Source organism: Eleutherodactylus coqui, chromosome 6 (genome assembly GCF_035609145.1).
Source record: "Eleutherodactylus coqui strain aEleCoq1 chromosome 6, aEleCoq1.hap1, whole genome shotgun sequence".
NCBI lineage: Eukaryota > Metazoa > Chordata > Amphibia > Anura > Eleutherodactylidae > Eleutherodactylus > Eleutherodactylus coqui.
In genome coordinates, this window is record NC_089842.1 from 222,544,729 (window position 1) to 222,559,050 (window position 14,322).

Below are 14,322 nucleotides of genomic sequence, written 5' to 3' on the forward strand. Positions count from 1 at the left end.
ATACAGAATGACAAAAGTACAAAAACCGCGGTTACATAGTAATCAGTTGATGGAGACAGTAGGGGTGCGGGTCCTGCTCCAACGAGCTTACATACTACAAGTAATGGGGTAATACAGTAGGTAAAGGGGCTGGAGATGTGCGCGGTATGGCGGGGTGGAGAGTGAGGAGTGCTATACACAGACAATGGTCAGACTTGAGCTGTGTGGTGGCAGAATCAGTGTGACTGCAGGGGGAGTTGATGGCGGATGGCAGGGATTGCAGTCAGTAGGACAGGCAGCATATAATCAGGTGGAGTACAGAGGGGTTTGGTTTAGGGCAGGGGTGCCCAACCACCGGTCCGCGGACCGGGGCCGGGCCGTTAGGTGTTTACTGCCGGTCCGCGGCACCGCCGGGAACTTTTGTTCTAAAAGGAACAATCCCGCGGCCCCTTCAGCAGCGCTCTGCGCTCTCACACTAACCTGCTATAGTATGAGTGCAGAGCGCTGCTGAAGGGGCCGCTTCCACACATAGCAGGTTAGTGTGAGCGCAGAGTGCTGCTGAAGGGGCCGCTTCCACACATAGCAGGTTAGTGTGAGCGCAGAGCGCTGCTGAAGGGGCCGCTTCCACACATAGCAGGTTAGTGTGAGCGCAGAGCACTGCTGAAGGGGTCGCTTCCACACATAGCAGGTTAGTGTGAGCGCAGAGCGCTGCTGAAGGGGCCGCTTCAACACATAGCAGGTTAGTATGAGCGCAGAGCGCTGCTGAAGGGGCCGCATATATTATATTTCGGCCGCACTTCAGTAGCAGTGAGCGATTCCAGCAACCTCATTGGTTGTTGGGTACACACCCCCCACACCTCAAACTGGGGTGTGTGTACCCAACAACCAATGAGGTTGCTGGAATCGCTCTCTGCTACTGAAGTGCGGCTTAAATACAATGGTCCTTGCTGGTGTGGAAGCAGCGCGCTGCAACCAATCACAAGGCGCCTTCTTGAAGCGCTGAGGGGGGGGGGGGAGTAAATTATATGCTGCCCAATGTGTGCGCTGGGGGGGAGTAAATTATATGCTGCCCTATGTGTGTGCTGGGGGGGGAGTAAATTATATGCTGCCCTATGTGTGTGCTGGGGGGAGTAAATTATATGCTGCCCTATGTGTGTGCTGGGGGGGGGAGTAAATTATATGCTGCCCTATGTGTGTGCTGGGGGGGAGTAAATTATATGCTGCCCTATGTGTGTGCTGGGGGGGAGTAAATTATATGCTGCCCTATGTGTGTGCTGGGGGGGAGAAAATTATATGCTGCCCTATGTGTGTGCTGGGGGGGGGGAGTAAATTATATGCTGCCCTATGTGTGTGCTGGGGGGGGGGAGTAAATTATATGCTGCCCTATGTGTGTGCAGGGGGGGAGTAAATTATATGCTGCCCTATGTGTGTGCTGGGGGGGAGTAAATTATATGCTGCCCTATGTGTGTGCTTGGGGGGAGTAAATTATATGCTGCCCTATGTGTGTGCTGGGGGGGGAGTAAATTATATGCTGCCCTATGTGTGTGCTGGGGGGGGGAGTAAATTATATGCTGCCCTATGTGTGTGCGATCCCCCCAGCTTACTGCAGGGAATCAACAAAGGCATCAAACTCCTCCATGTTTTCTTCATGCATGGCCAACTTTTCCGGCAGCGAATCCTATGGAGAGGAGACAGAGGGTGAATTTAGTGCAGTAGGCAATGACCATATATTAAAGTTTGTGTTGTGCTGGTGACAGAATTCATCTACATTCATGGAAAATGCTGAAGAAAAAGTGCACTGAAATGTGTGACCCTCTAGGCAAAAGCCAAATAAATTCAGCTTTTACCTGGAGTCAATGTAAAGTAAACCTCCACCTCTAGTCTGCTAACAAAGTGACTCCATTTGTCAAGGGAATGACTGATTTAAAAGATAGTTTAGGGAACACTTACCACAACCATAACCATCTGTCCAGTTAGAAAGCAGAAGCGATGGCGAATCCAGATCAAATGTGTGATCTACGTGGTTTTTTTTTTGTGGTTTTTTTAAGTAGTTTATTTTAAAGTGGATCATCCTTCTTAAGGGCAACTCCTTCCAAACAGGTTTCTCCTATTACTTCCTTACTTGCCTTCCCATCGCAAAAAAACAAAACAAAACAAAAAAGAAACATTCATTCAGTAATTTGATGGCCATAATGTGGCTGCATTTCTGCATCTTTCTTATGGCAGTAAAGCGATGTGCAGTTGGCTCACCATAAGGTTCTAGGATGATCTGAGGTTCTGTTCAGATTACGTTTGGAGCCACAAATTTCCATGTCTTTCACCTGAGCCCTTTTTGTCAGACCAGTATAAGCTGGCATACGTTTTGTGATAAAGGAACAGCGTAGATCTTTTCATTTAAAATACACACAATAGAAGACTATAGGTGATATATCCCACTCTATGCCTATACAGTGGGATACGGCGCAGCCTTCCATCAGAAATTTACATCAGAGACCCTCCTGACGTAGGATCTAGACACGATGTGAACTGAACTTGAACCATAGTCGGGTGTCCTGTAGGTGTAATATGGATGCCAAGATGCAACCACATAACAGCATTCTGAATGTGACCTAAAGGCATCATGTCCATGGGACACGCACCTGCCTGTCTTTTTTCTTCTGTACTGCAGATGTGAGCGGACGTGCCGACACGCATGCGCAGTACAGATTTTTTTTTTTATCTCCTGCGGAATCCGTGGCCTATTCACAATGTCAATTGCAGACAGGCTGGGGGTTGGACAGCTTCCATTGACTTTAATGGAAGCTGTCCGTGCAGGAACCGCAATAAAATGGAGCGTGCTGCGATTTTTCATCCGCGAGCAGAAACAGGGTGCGGTTTCCGCTCATGTGCATGAAGAATTGTTTTTCCATAGCATGCTACGGAGGGGTATTGCTGCTAAATCCAGAGGCAGACACCCACTCCGGATTACGCAACAGAAATCCACCCGTGGACATGAGGCCAAAAGATATGAAAATGATCTGCCAAAAGCAATTATATATTTGACATCTGCTGATGAATTAACACACCTACTGTGTGTTATACTTATTTGTTGTATTGAGTAGTTGCACATACTTTTTAGTAACCTTGTTTTAAAAAAACCTAAAAGTTTTTCAAGAAAGGACACAAGTTAGACATGTGTCTGTCCACTAGAAATCCATGGTGGCTGTGTATGCGAACAGGGCTTTACTTTTGCAGCAATTGTAATCAGTTGCTGCTGAGGTCTGCCCTATAGTATGAGCAAAACCGTATATTTAATCATGATGGAAACTGTCAGAGAACCCTCCGTGTAAAACATACACCACTGAATATTTATACCTGCGGTTACAACTAATAGAGTCTAAGAAGCATAACCTTTAAAGAGAATTTCTCACCAGGTCTTCTGCCATTGACTGGACAGCAATGTCAATAGAAAGGCTGCTCAGTTGAGGCGGGTTCTGAAACTCCCGGTAGAAGGTTCCCACATCCATAGGAAGGTCATCCTTAGAAAAAGCCGGTCGCTAGAAAATGGAATAAAGTCTCACTTTTTGTTAAGGAAAAACGTTACTAAGTTTAAAAAGTATTTGCACTTTTTAAAAACTTTTGACATGTTACAAGTTTTAATTAGCCTGAGTCCGAGTGCTGAAACTCCTACTGATCACTGAGATGAAGGAGCTGTAGCACTGTGCCCCTTCGGCTGTCTTCGTTACTTGCTGGCTCACTCTTCTCATCAGCAGAAGGCGTCTGACGCACAGACTTCAATAGACAGGTATGCATCAGTCTTCTGCTGCAGAGAGGAGCTGACAGACAGTGAGGGGCGCAGCACTCAGGTTAGCGCTGCAGCCTCTTTGTTTCAGCAATCAATGAGGGTCCCGGACCCACACTCATCCAAGCTTGCTCAGACAAATCAAAAGTTTTAAAAAAATGCAGTTCCTCTAAGTTATATAGTTCTACTGCTCAGGATTCAGAGTAGCTTGGCTGAAATAATAGGGTACCATATATACTCGAGTATTAGCCGACCCGAATAGAAGCCGAGTCAATAAGTTTTAACACAAAAAAACTGGGAAAACTTATTGACTCGAGTATAAGCTGAGCTATACTTTCGTATATACTGGGTAAAAAAAAACACAACAAACTCACCTCCCAGCCAGCGCCTGTGTCTGTGCGGCAAGCTGCTTGAATTCTCCCCGCTGTCATCTGTGCTCAGCTTTGTCATCGCTTTGTAAGTAAGCGTTGTGATTGGATTGAGCACCAGCCAATCACAGCCGGCACTCGATCCAATCACAGCACTTACTTACACAGTAAGTGCGGCAAGCTGCTTTAGAATTCTTGCTGCTGTCATCTCCCTGCTCGGCTTTGAAATCCCTCGCTGTCAGCGCCGTGTAAGTAAGCACTGTGATTGGATCGAGCGCCAGCCAATCACAGCCAATCAGTGAATGTCATTCACTGATTGGCTGTGAAAGATCGAGCGCTGGCTGTGATCGTCTGGCGCTCGATCACATCACAGCGTTGACGGCAGGGGATGACAGAGCTGAGCAGAGAGGAACGGCAGGGGAGGACAGCGGGAAGAATTCAAGCAGCTTGCCGCATCACCACCGGTCACACAGGAATTCAAGCAGCTTGGCACCACCGCTGGGGACACAGATGCCGGCTGGGAGGGGAGTATGGAGGTTTTTTTTTTTTTTAAACCCTTCCCTGACTCGAGTATAAGCCGAGGGGGGCTTTTTCCACCATAACAAAGTCATCCTGGGGTACTTTATTGCTTGAGCAGGAGCTTTGCAAACTGCGAGCATCTGGGGTCACCTCTTCCGGAGTCTCAGGACAAACCACCTGGAATAAAAGAAAAAAATGAAACCATGTAGCATAAATCAGTGGAAAATCGGTACGTCAATCCTTATGAGGTAGAACACTCATAGCACTAAAGTACTAGGATCAGGGGTGAGGACATACCATGTGGTCGGTGTCCTCCACATCAATCAGTCTGGGTGCAAACACAGCGAATGGTATATCTGTGCTGGCAGAAGTGACCTGAGAATAGATCAGAAACAATTCATGCTTTTCACAGTGTGTATATAGCAATGGGCAGTGGTTTAACTCATTCTCACCTAGGTCGTTGTGGCAGCTATGCATTTAATGTGAGCCACTGTGACAGGAGTTTTTACTACGGCACCCAGAACTTTGAAGGACACCACTGCACATGCGCTGGCGTCTCCAATGACACACACTGCTACATGCAGTACATGGCTGGTGAGTAATGGAAATCATGGCTGGCAGAAACTGTCATGAGAAGACAGCCGAGTTGGCCCTATCAACGTCTCACATGGCACCAATAACCCACTTTGGGAATTTCATCCATTGACATTTTAGCAAAAAAGGAGAGACTCACACATATGGACACCAAAGAGTGTGAAGGGCGCAAACGCGTGGGAGGTGACCTACAACAATTGTGTGACTGCATTACCTTTCTAGGAACCATGAATACCAATAGGACACAATCGTTATAAATATGAGATCTTTGTCTGTAAGGCTGCCTTCACAAGTGGCGGATTTGCAACACATTACCTACAGTTGTTTTTCTCTGTTGTCCCTCCCTCCACGGATTCTAGGTCCTGTTTTCAGTCATCCAAGATGGCTAACAATCTTTAGACTACCTAATTCCCACAGTGCATTGGTAGTGTTAGACTACCAATGCACTATACCTGCTCTCTGATTGGCCAGAACGGCTATCGTGATCAACATTAGGTAGACAGAAAATTGATCCTGCCATCTTGGACAGCCAAAAAGAGGGCCCAAAACGTGCGGATCGGAGTGCTGGCAGAGAAGAACAACTGTAGGCAATAAATCCCCTGTTCCGAAATTGCAGGGTTGTTTTAAGGTTACCATTTTCTATGTGGATAACATAGTAATAAGCCAGTGCACTTGGCTCCTGGCTTTTGCCTGATAGTCTAAGAACCAAATGAGGCCATATCCTTAAGGGGTTAATAGGATCAGCACAGACATCCACACGGACATCCTCTAAAGCTGTGTTCACTCACCTGAGGGGAAGGTTTTTCCACAAAAGCCCCAACTTTACGGGTGAAAAGAATATGGGGAGACTTATTGGGAGAGCTCCTCCCTGCAGTGCTGCTCCCAGAGGGGATGTCTGCTTCCTCACTGCACAGAAAAGCAAGGATAAATGTAAAAACTAAGTCACAGTAAGATTGGAAGGTCTATGGACTCATAGGCTGAGGACTTACCTGCTGGAGGTAGTGCCAGTTACATGTGATGGTGAAGTCAAAACCGCTCTGTCATGATCTGCTTGAGTACCATGTGCAGGTTGGGCAGTAATATTGGGCAAGCCACCATCCTTTCCTGGCACCATCATCTATTAATACAAAAAAAAAAATGGGTTAACGAACAATTAGGACCTTGGAGTTACACTCTTTACTATATATAAGGAAACTTGCTGCTGGAATTCATAGTTCTGGCTGCTTACTATACCCCTGACTGACTACAGACCAGAATTTCACAGCGGCAGTGTGAGTCCAAGAATTGTGTATATCGAGAAGCTTACTTGGTTGGACCTTAAAGAATCCTAAAATATAACTTTTATTCTAATTAATTAAAAAGGTATAGAAGGACAAACATATACATGTATTTACAAAAAGAGAAAGGATTGTTAAAAATAATCCGTTTAGAGCCACTAAAGCACTAAGATAACGACTGATTTGGTTAAGTTCCAACGGTGGGCGCTCAACCAACTAGTTCAATCAGTCCAGAACGTAACAGATATCTTGGTTGTTTACAGTGATTACAGCGCATGTGTCTACCCCATAGCTGGGTGACTACTACAAGGAGACCTGGACGGTAAGTTTAGCCCTACGCGTTTCCCCCATTAAAGGGTTCCTCAGGGGCAAGAAAAATTGGATGATTCCAGTCGTAATGAATCGGATAGTGGCTTAGAAGATTAATATATAGAGAGATTAGCTTTAGTTAGACCAGATAGTGGCTAAAAAAGTTGCATATCTGAGTAAGAGCATAATAGCAATCCAAAAGATATAAGTCCAGATGAACTGGACGATGGTTAAAGATATACAGTATATATATCAGTTGGTAGATCCTAAAACAGACCGCAATTTCGTGCAGCTAAACGCTGAAAGGAATAGAGGATAGGCAATCAATCCCCCTTGTGGATAAGGACTAGTATGATAGAATAACAAGTCCTAATCTCAGTCATGCCGTTATATTCTAATGCATGTGATCCAAACGGAACCCTCCACTAAGATATCTGAAGTATGATGCCAGCTGGTCACTGAAATAAAGCTCAGCCAGAAACTAGATATAACCCAAACTGGATAATAACTTCTAGTACAGCTAAATAGCTAACGGCGCAAGCTAGATCCAAAATGAAAGCAAAAAAAAAAGAAAAAAACGGCGGCATGTCAGCCCTGGTGGTGGACTATCCGGTTCATTACGACTGGAATCATCCAATTTTTCTTGCCCCTGAGGAACCCTTTAATGGGGGAAACGCGTAGGGATAAACTTACCGTCCAGGTCTCCTTGTAGTAGTCACCCAGCTATGGGGTAGACACCTGCGCTGTAATCACTGTAAACAACCAAGATATCTGTTACGTTCTGGACTGATTGAACTAGTTGGTTGAGCGCCCACCGTTGGAACTTAACCAAATCAGTCGTTATCTTAGTGCTTTAGTGGCTCTAAACGGATTATTTTCAACAACCCTTTCTCTTTTTGTAAATACATGTATATGTTTGTCCTTCTATACCTTTTTAATTAATTAGAATAAAAGTTATATTTTAGGATTCTTTAAGATCCAACCAAGTAAGCTTGACTGACTACAGACCATTCATGCCTGCTTATGGACAAGTCACCTTGGAAATTTTTAATTCCTGCAGTTGTTGGCCCGTTACATTCCGTTTAACCTGATACAGAAATTAAGGGAGATGTCAGGGAATTTTTTTTCTTTCTCTCTACACTATTGATGATCTGCCACTTGGGATACATACCGATCAGCTGTTTGCCGGGCCTGCTGACAGCGCTGGAAGCAAGTAGCACTGTCAACATTGCAGCAACCCGGGTTGGTACTGCATTGAATCAATGCTGTACCTGCAGTACCAACACCGACCACCACTGCAATACGGACAGCGCTATCTGCTTCCAGGGCTGTTCACACTGACAGCAGCCCAGAAAACAGCAGATGAGAGGGGATCCCGAGTGGACCCCCACTGTTCAACTATTGATGACTTATCCTGAGGATAGATTATCAACAGTAAAAGTCCTGAACAACCCATTTAAGCAAATCTGCTAATACAAGTATATTCAGGAATGGTTAGGAATGCTGTTTCCTTATACGGAGTTGAGAACACAGCTCCAAGTTGTGGAAACACACTTTAAACCTTGGATTCAAGCAGGATTCTTTGCAAGGGCTCACACTTCAAAATAAGCTGGCGCATCTTTTGGCCGTCGACGATCCAGAAGAGCACATCTATGCCAGCTATGAGCCGGTGTAGATTTGTGTGTTATGATTTGAAATGATAGTAAATGTGTTTCTCCACAAGAGGCCCCACCCTCCCACTAAGCCCCTCCTACTTATCAGAAGCAAATAGTCACAAATTACTGAACAAATTTGATGTGCGCCATAACCTGCAACTTACTTTTTTGATGCCACAAAATTGGCATAAAGCCTTTAATAAATGACTCCCATCCCATTGTCTTAATACAGAGGCCACCACTGACCTTGGATTTCTCATGTAGCTACTTTGGCCAATCAGAGTGGGTGTAGTACACCAATAGTTGAACACTACCAATGCACGATGGGTATTAGGTGCGTCTAGGGATACAATCATTATTGCAACATATTCCATGTGCTCCATCCTCTAGATAGACCTTAGGATAAAAACCACCATAGAACTAATGAGACTTGAAGAAAACATTTCCAGAATAGCTAGCACAGCATGTTGGTTCTAATCTACCCCATGACCACAGTTTACTACAAAGTTATCAGCTTCAGAGCAGCCAGCTTTATCCATCAGCTCCCCGCAGCAGCACAAGCTTAGGGGAAAAAGCAGAATCAATACATGATCCCCATCCAAACTTTCCTCCCATTGATCTGGGTGCACTAGAGCTTAGGACAGATAAACTCTCTGTGATGCCATTATTCACGTTACCAGAACCCATGAGATTCGCCACCTCCCCATAAACGTGTTTCATTAATCTTATTCTTGTGCATTAAGCCCGTCTCCTCTTCCCGAGGAGTACCTGGTATGGAAGGGTAGCGCTCACTCCAGCAGCCAAGGCCACAGGGTAGCCCAGGTCTGAGGATGCAGCTCCAAGGACAGTTGGCTGGTAAGAAAGGCGAGAGCTGTACAGCTAGAAAGCGATGAGAGAAAGGAAGAGATAAAGAGATGGAAGAAAGGAAACGCAAGATTAATAAGCAATTATCACTTTGGTCAGACCAAAGTCTAAAAGGTGAAGTTAGAAGATGGAGAGAAGGTAAAACTGCAGGAATTATGCAGAGTTTGACAAGTGTTGCCATTTAAATTCCTGTATGTACGTGTGCATAAATATGCTGAAAGTTAGCTGGGTTCACACGGGGCGGAAATATCACAGAATGTCCACAGCGGGACCGCACGGAAATTCTGTGAGATTTCCGCAACGGAAAGGCAGCTTCAAAACCTACATCATTCGCATTGGTATGAAGAGGCTCAACTTCCTGTATTCTGCGGTGGGAATCTCTCCCCATAGAGAGAAGAGAGCCTGCAGTGGAAACGGTGATACAATTGACATGCTGCCGCTTTCAATTCCACACAGCATGTCAGTTTCAGCGCGGCTTGGCCGCAGCGGACTGCCCACAGTGTGTAGATGAGAGTTTTGCGAATCTCGTCTACTCTGCTGCTTAGTCTCGGGCTTAAGATTGCAGGCGGAAAGTCTGCAGGGAGAGTCCGCCCCATGTGAACTCAGCCTTACGTTCCACACATATCTGTGCTATAATAAAGCACAAGACTGGGAACCACACTGTATGTGATATGTTGGGAAGGTAATAACTATGTCAGAATGTTGGAAGTGGTGTATGAAGCCGGCTTAATAGCTGACCCCACTATACGGGTAGCTGCTGGATGTGTTCTATAGTGACAATACTTGCCTGCAACAATGGTTTAAACCTCTTACGGTAGATGCTGCGATCAATAGCGACCGTGACATCTAATCCATTAGTGGGGTGGGGAGAGGGGGGTGTAAGCCGACTCTTGCACCACATTTTTTATGCTGAAAAAAGCCAGCTCGGCTTATACTCGAGCTAGGGTCCCGTACTCAGGCCTCATTAACATGAGAAAAAAAAATCTATACTCGTCTCTCCGCCGCTGCCGAGGCTTAGGTGCATCTAGCCGCTTCGGTCCCATCACTGTAATAAAGTTCTTTCAGCAGGCAGGGATTTTAAATCCCCGCCTGCTGAAAGGGCTGCGTCTGACTGGCTGAGCGTTCGAATGACAGCTGAGCGCTGCCTGTGATTGGTCATAGCATTCAGCGAATTACAGCTCGGCCATTCTTTGAAAGAACTTCATTACACTGACGGGACCCAAGCGGCTAGACGAGTCTGAGCGCCGGCAGCAGCCGAGAGGTAAGTATAGAATTTTTTTTACTACAACTAGGGATGATTTTCAGGGAAGGGCTTATATTTAAAGCCCTTCCCCGAAAATCACTGCGGGGGGGGGGGGGGGGGGGGGTGCCAGCTTATACTCGAATCATTAAGTTTTCCCATTTTTTTGTGGTAAAATTAGGTTCCTCAGCTTATATTAGGGTCGGCTTATACGGCAGATTATCTATATATATAAAATTGAATGTATGTCTGCGTGTCTGTCTGTCTGTCTGTCTGTCTGTTTGTCCTTTATGCGCTACTACACCATTCATCCGATCGCCATGAAACTTTGGGAAGTTGTTAAGTACACTCCTGGGAAGATTATAGGCATAGTACAATTATGCTATGATAAATGGCGCGCGTGCGAGCGTCGTCGACATTTACGCCCCCCCCCCACATAGATCGTTTGATTTCCATCACTGCCACTAATTCTCTCACTTCGCGATGTCGTAGAAACATGAAATTTGGCACCAGCATTGATTATATCATAAATAGGAAAAGTTAATGGGTCCCAACTCGATTATTCAATTCTAAGCGCCAAAGAATTAGCGTCCAAATTTTACGTACGGAATCTAATTCTCTCACTTCCCAATGTCATAGAAACTTGAAATTTGGCACGAGCCATGATTATGTCATAAATAGGAAAATGTAATGAGTCCAAACCGGATTATTCAATTCTAAGCGCCAAAGAATTAGCGTCCAAATTTTACGTACGGAATCTTATTTTCTCACTTCCTAATGTCATAGGAACTTGAAATTTGGCACGAGCATTGATTATGTCATAATTAGGAAAAGCTAATGGGTCCCAACTCGATTATTCGATTCTAAGCGCAAAAGAATTAGCGTTCAAATTTTACGTACGGAATCTAATTTTCTCACTTCCTAATGTCATAGGAACATGAAATTTGGCACGAGCATTGATTATGTCATAAATAGCAAACGTTTAAGGGTCCCAGCTCGATTATTCAATTCTAAGCGCCAAAGAATTACCGTCCAAATTTTACATACGGAATCTAATTTTCTCCCTTTCCAATGTCATAGAAACTTGAAATTTGGAACGAGCGTTGATTATATCATAATTGGGAAAATATAATGGGTCCCAACTCGATTAGTCAATTCTAAGCGCAAAAGAATTAGCGTCCAAATTTTACGTACGGAATCTAATTTTCTCACTTCCCAATGTCATAGAAACTTGAAATTTGGCATGAGCATTGATTATGTCATAAATAGGAAAAGCTAATGGGTCCCAACTCGATTTTTCAATTCTAAACGCAAAAGATTTAGCGTCCAAATTTTACGTACGGAATCTAATTTTCTCACTTCCCAATGTCATAGAAACTTGAAATTTGGCATGAGCATTGATTATGTCATAAATAGGAAAAGTTAATGGGTCCTAACTCGATTATTCAATTCTAAGCGCCAAAGAATTAGCGTCCAAATTTTACGTACGGAATCTAATTTTCTTGCTTCCCAATGTCATAGAAACTTGAAATTTGGCACAAGCATTGATTATGTCATAAATAGGTAAAGTTAATGGGTCCCAACTCGATTATTCAATTCTAAGCGCCAAAGAATTAGCGTCCAAATTTTACGTACGGAATCTAATTTTCTTGCTTCCCAATGTCATAGAAACTTGAAATTTGGGACAAGCATTGATTATGTCATAAATAGGTAAAGTTAATGGGTCCCAACTCGATTATTCAATTCTAAGCGCCAAAGAATTAGCGTCCAAATTTTACGTACGGAATCTAATTTTCTCGCTTCCCAATGTCATAGAAACTTGAAATTTGGCACGAGCATTGATTATGTCATAAATAGGAAAAGTTAATAGGTCCCAACTCAATTATTCAATTCTAAGCGCAAAATAATTAGCATCCAAATTTTACGTACGGAATCTAATTCTCTCACTTCCTGATGTCATCTATTTATATAAAAAGGAATGTATGTCTGTCTGACCTTTTTGCGCTACTACACCATTCATCTAATCGCCATGAAACTTTGGGAAGTTGTTGAGTACACTCCTGGGAAGATTACTGGCATAGTACAACTATCCTGCGAGCATCGTCGACAGTTATGCCCCCAGACAAAGATCGTTTGATTTCCATCTCAAGCACAAAAGCAAAAGGCATTACGAGCAACGGGATGCGTGTTCAACTACAAAATGATGCATTCGCCAAACGTTTCGCAAGACAATTGCTGGATATTGAGAATGCTGAGGTAAAATGAAAGCTGTGCTGTGATTGGTTGCAATTTCTTATACTGCTGAGGTAAAATGAAAGCTGTGCTCTGATTGGTTGCTATTTCTTATACTGCTGAGGTAACATGAAAGCTGTGCTGTGATTGGTTGCTATATATTATACTGCTGAGGTAACATGAAAGCTGCTGTGCTGTGATTGGTTGTTATATATTATTCCGCTGAGGTAACTTGAAAGCTGCGCTGTGATTGGTTGTTATCTAGATATATAAAACGAATGTATGTATGTATGTCTGTCTTCGCGGCAATGCGCGACGGGTACGCTAGTTTATATATACAGTTTCATGGCGATTAGATGAATGGTGTAGTAGCGCAAAAAGGTCAGACAGACATACATTCCTTTTTATATAAATAGATGACATCAGGAAGTGAGAGAATTAGATTCCGTACGTAAAATTTGGACGCTAATTCTTTTGCGCTTAGAATTGAATAATCGAGTTGGGACCTATTACTTTTTCCTATTTATGACATAATCAATGCTTGTGCCAAATTTCAAGTTTCTATGACATTGGGAAGTGAGAAAATTACATTCCGTACGTAACATTTGGACGCTAATTCTTTGGCGCTTAGAATTGAATAATTGAGTTGGGACCCATTAACTTTTCCTATTTATGACATAATCAATGCTCATGACAAATTTCAAGTTTCTATGACATTGGGAAGCAAGAAAATTAGATTCCGTGCGTAAAATTTGGACACTAATTCTTTGGCGCTTAGAATTGACTAATCGAGTTGGGACCTATTAGCTTTTCCTATTTATGACATAATCAATGCTCGTGCCAAATTTCATGTTCCTATGACATTAGGAAGTGAGAAAATTAGATTCCGTACGTAAAATTTGGACGCTAATTCTTTTGCGCTTAGAATTGAATAATCGAGTTGGGACCCATTATATTTTCCCAATTGTGACATAATCAACGCTCGTTCCAAATTTCAAGTTTCTATGACATTGGAAAGGGAGAAAATTAGATTCCGTACGTAAAATTTGGACGCTAATTCTTTTGCGCTTACAATTGAATAATCGAGTTGGGACCCATTATATTTTCCTAATTATGACATAATCAACGCTCGTTCCAAATTTTAAGTTTCTATGACATTGGAAAGGGAGAAAATTAGATTCCGTACGTAAAATTTGGACGCTAATTCTTTTGCGCTTAGAATTGAATAATCGAGTTGGGACCCATTATATTTTCCCAATTGTGACATAATCAACGCTCGTTCCAAATTTCAAGTTTCTATGACATTGGAAAGGGAGAAAATTAGATTCCGTACGTAAAATTTGGACGCTAATTCTTTTGCGCTTACAATTGAATAATCGAGTTGGGACCCATTATATTTTCCTAATTATGACATAATCAACGCTCGTTCCAAATTTTAAGTTTCTATGACATTGGAAAGGGAGAAAATTAGATTCTGTACGTAAAATTTGGACGCTAATTCTTT

The 14,322-nt window shown here is 43.4% G+C and overlaps 1 protein-coding gene across 1 annotated transcript; it reads right to left on the reverse strand.

Moving 5' to 3' along the window:
- Positions 1–4,677: 4,677 nt before the first annotated feature.
- LOC136571845 (autophagy-related protein 13-like) lies at positions 4,678–6,343 on the reverse strand (the record flags this gene model as incomplete). The annotated part of the gene is made up of 4 exons (XM_066572466.1): positions 4,678–4,824; positions 4,945–5,022; positions 6,030–6,147; positions 6,231–6,343. Coding segments are annotated over 4 exons (456 nt in total), but the record flags the coding sequence as incomplete, so codon positions are not given.
- Between the last annotated feature and the right edge of the window lie 7,979 nt (positions 6,344–14,322).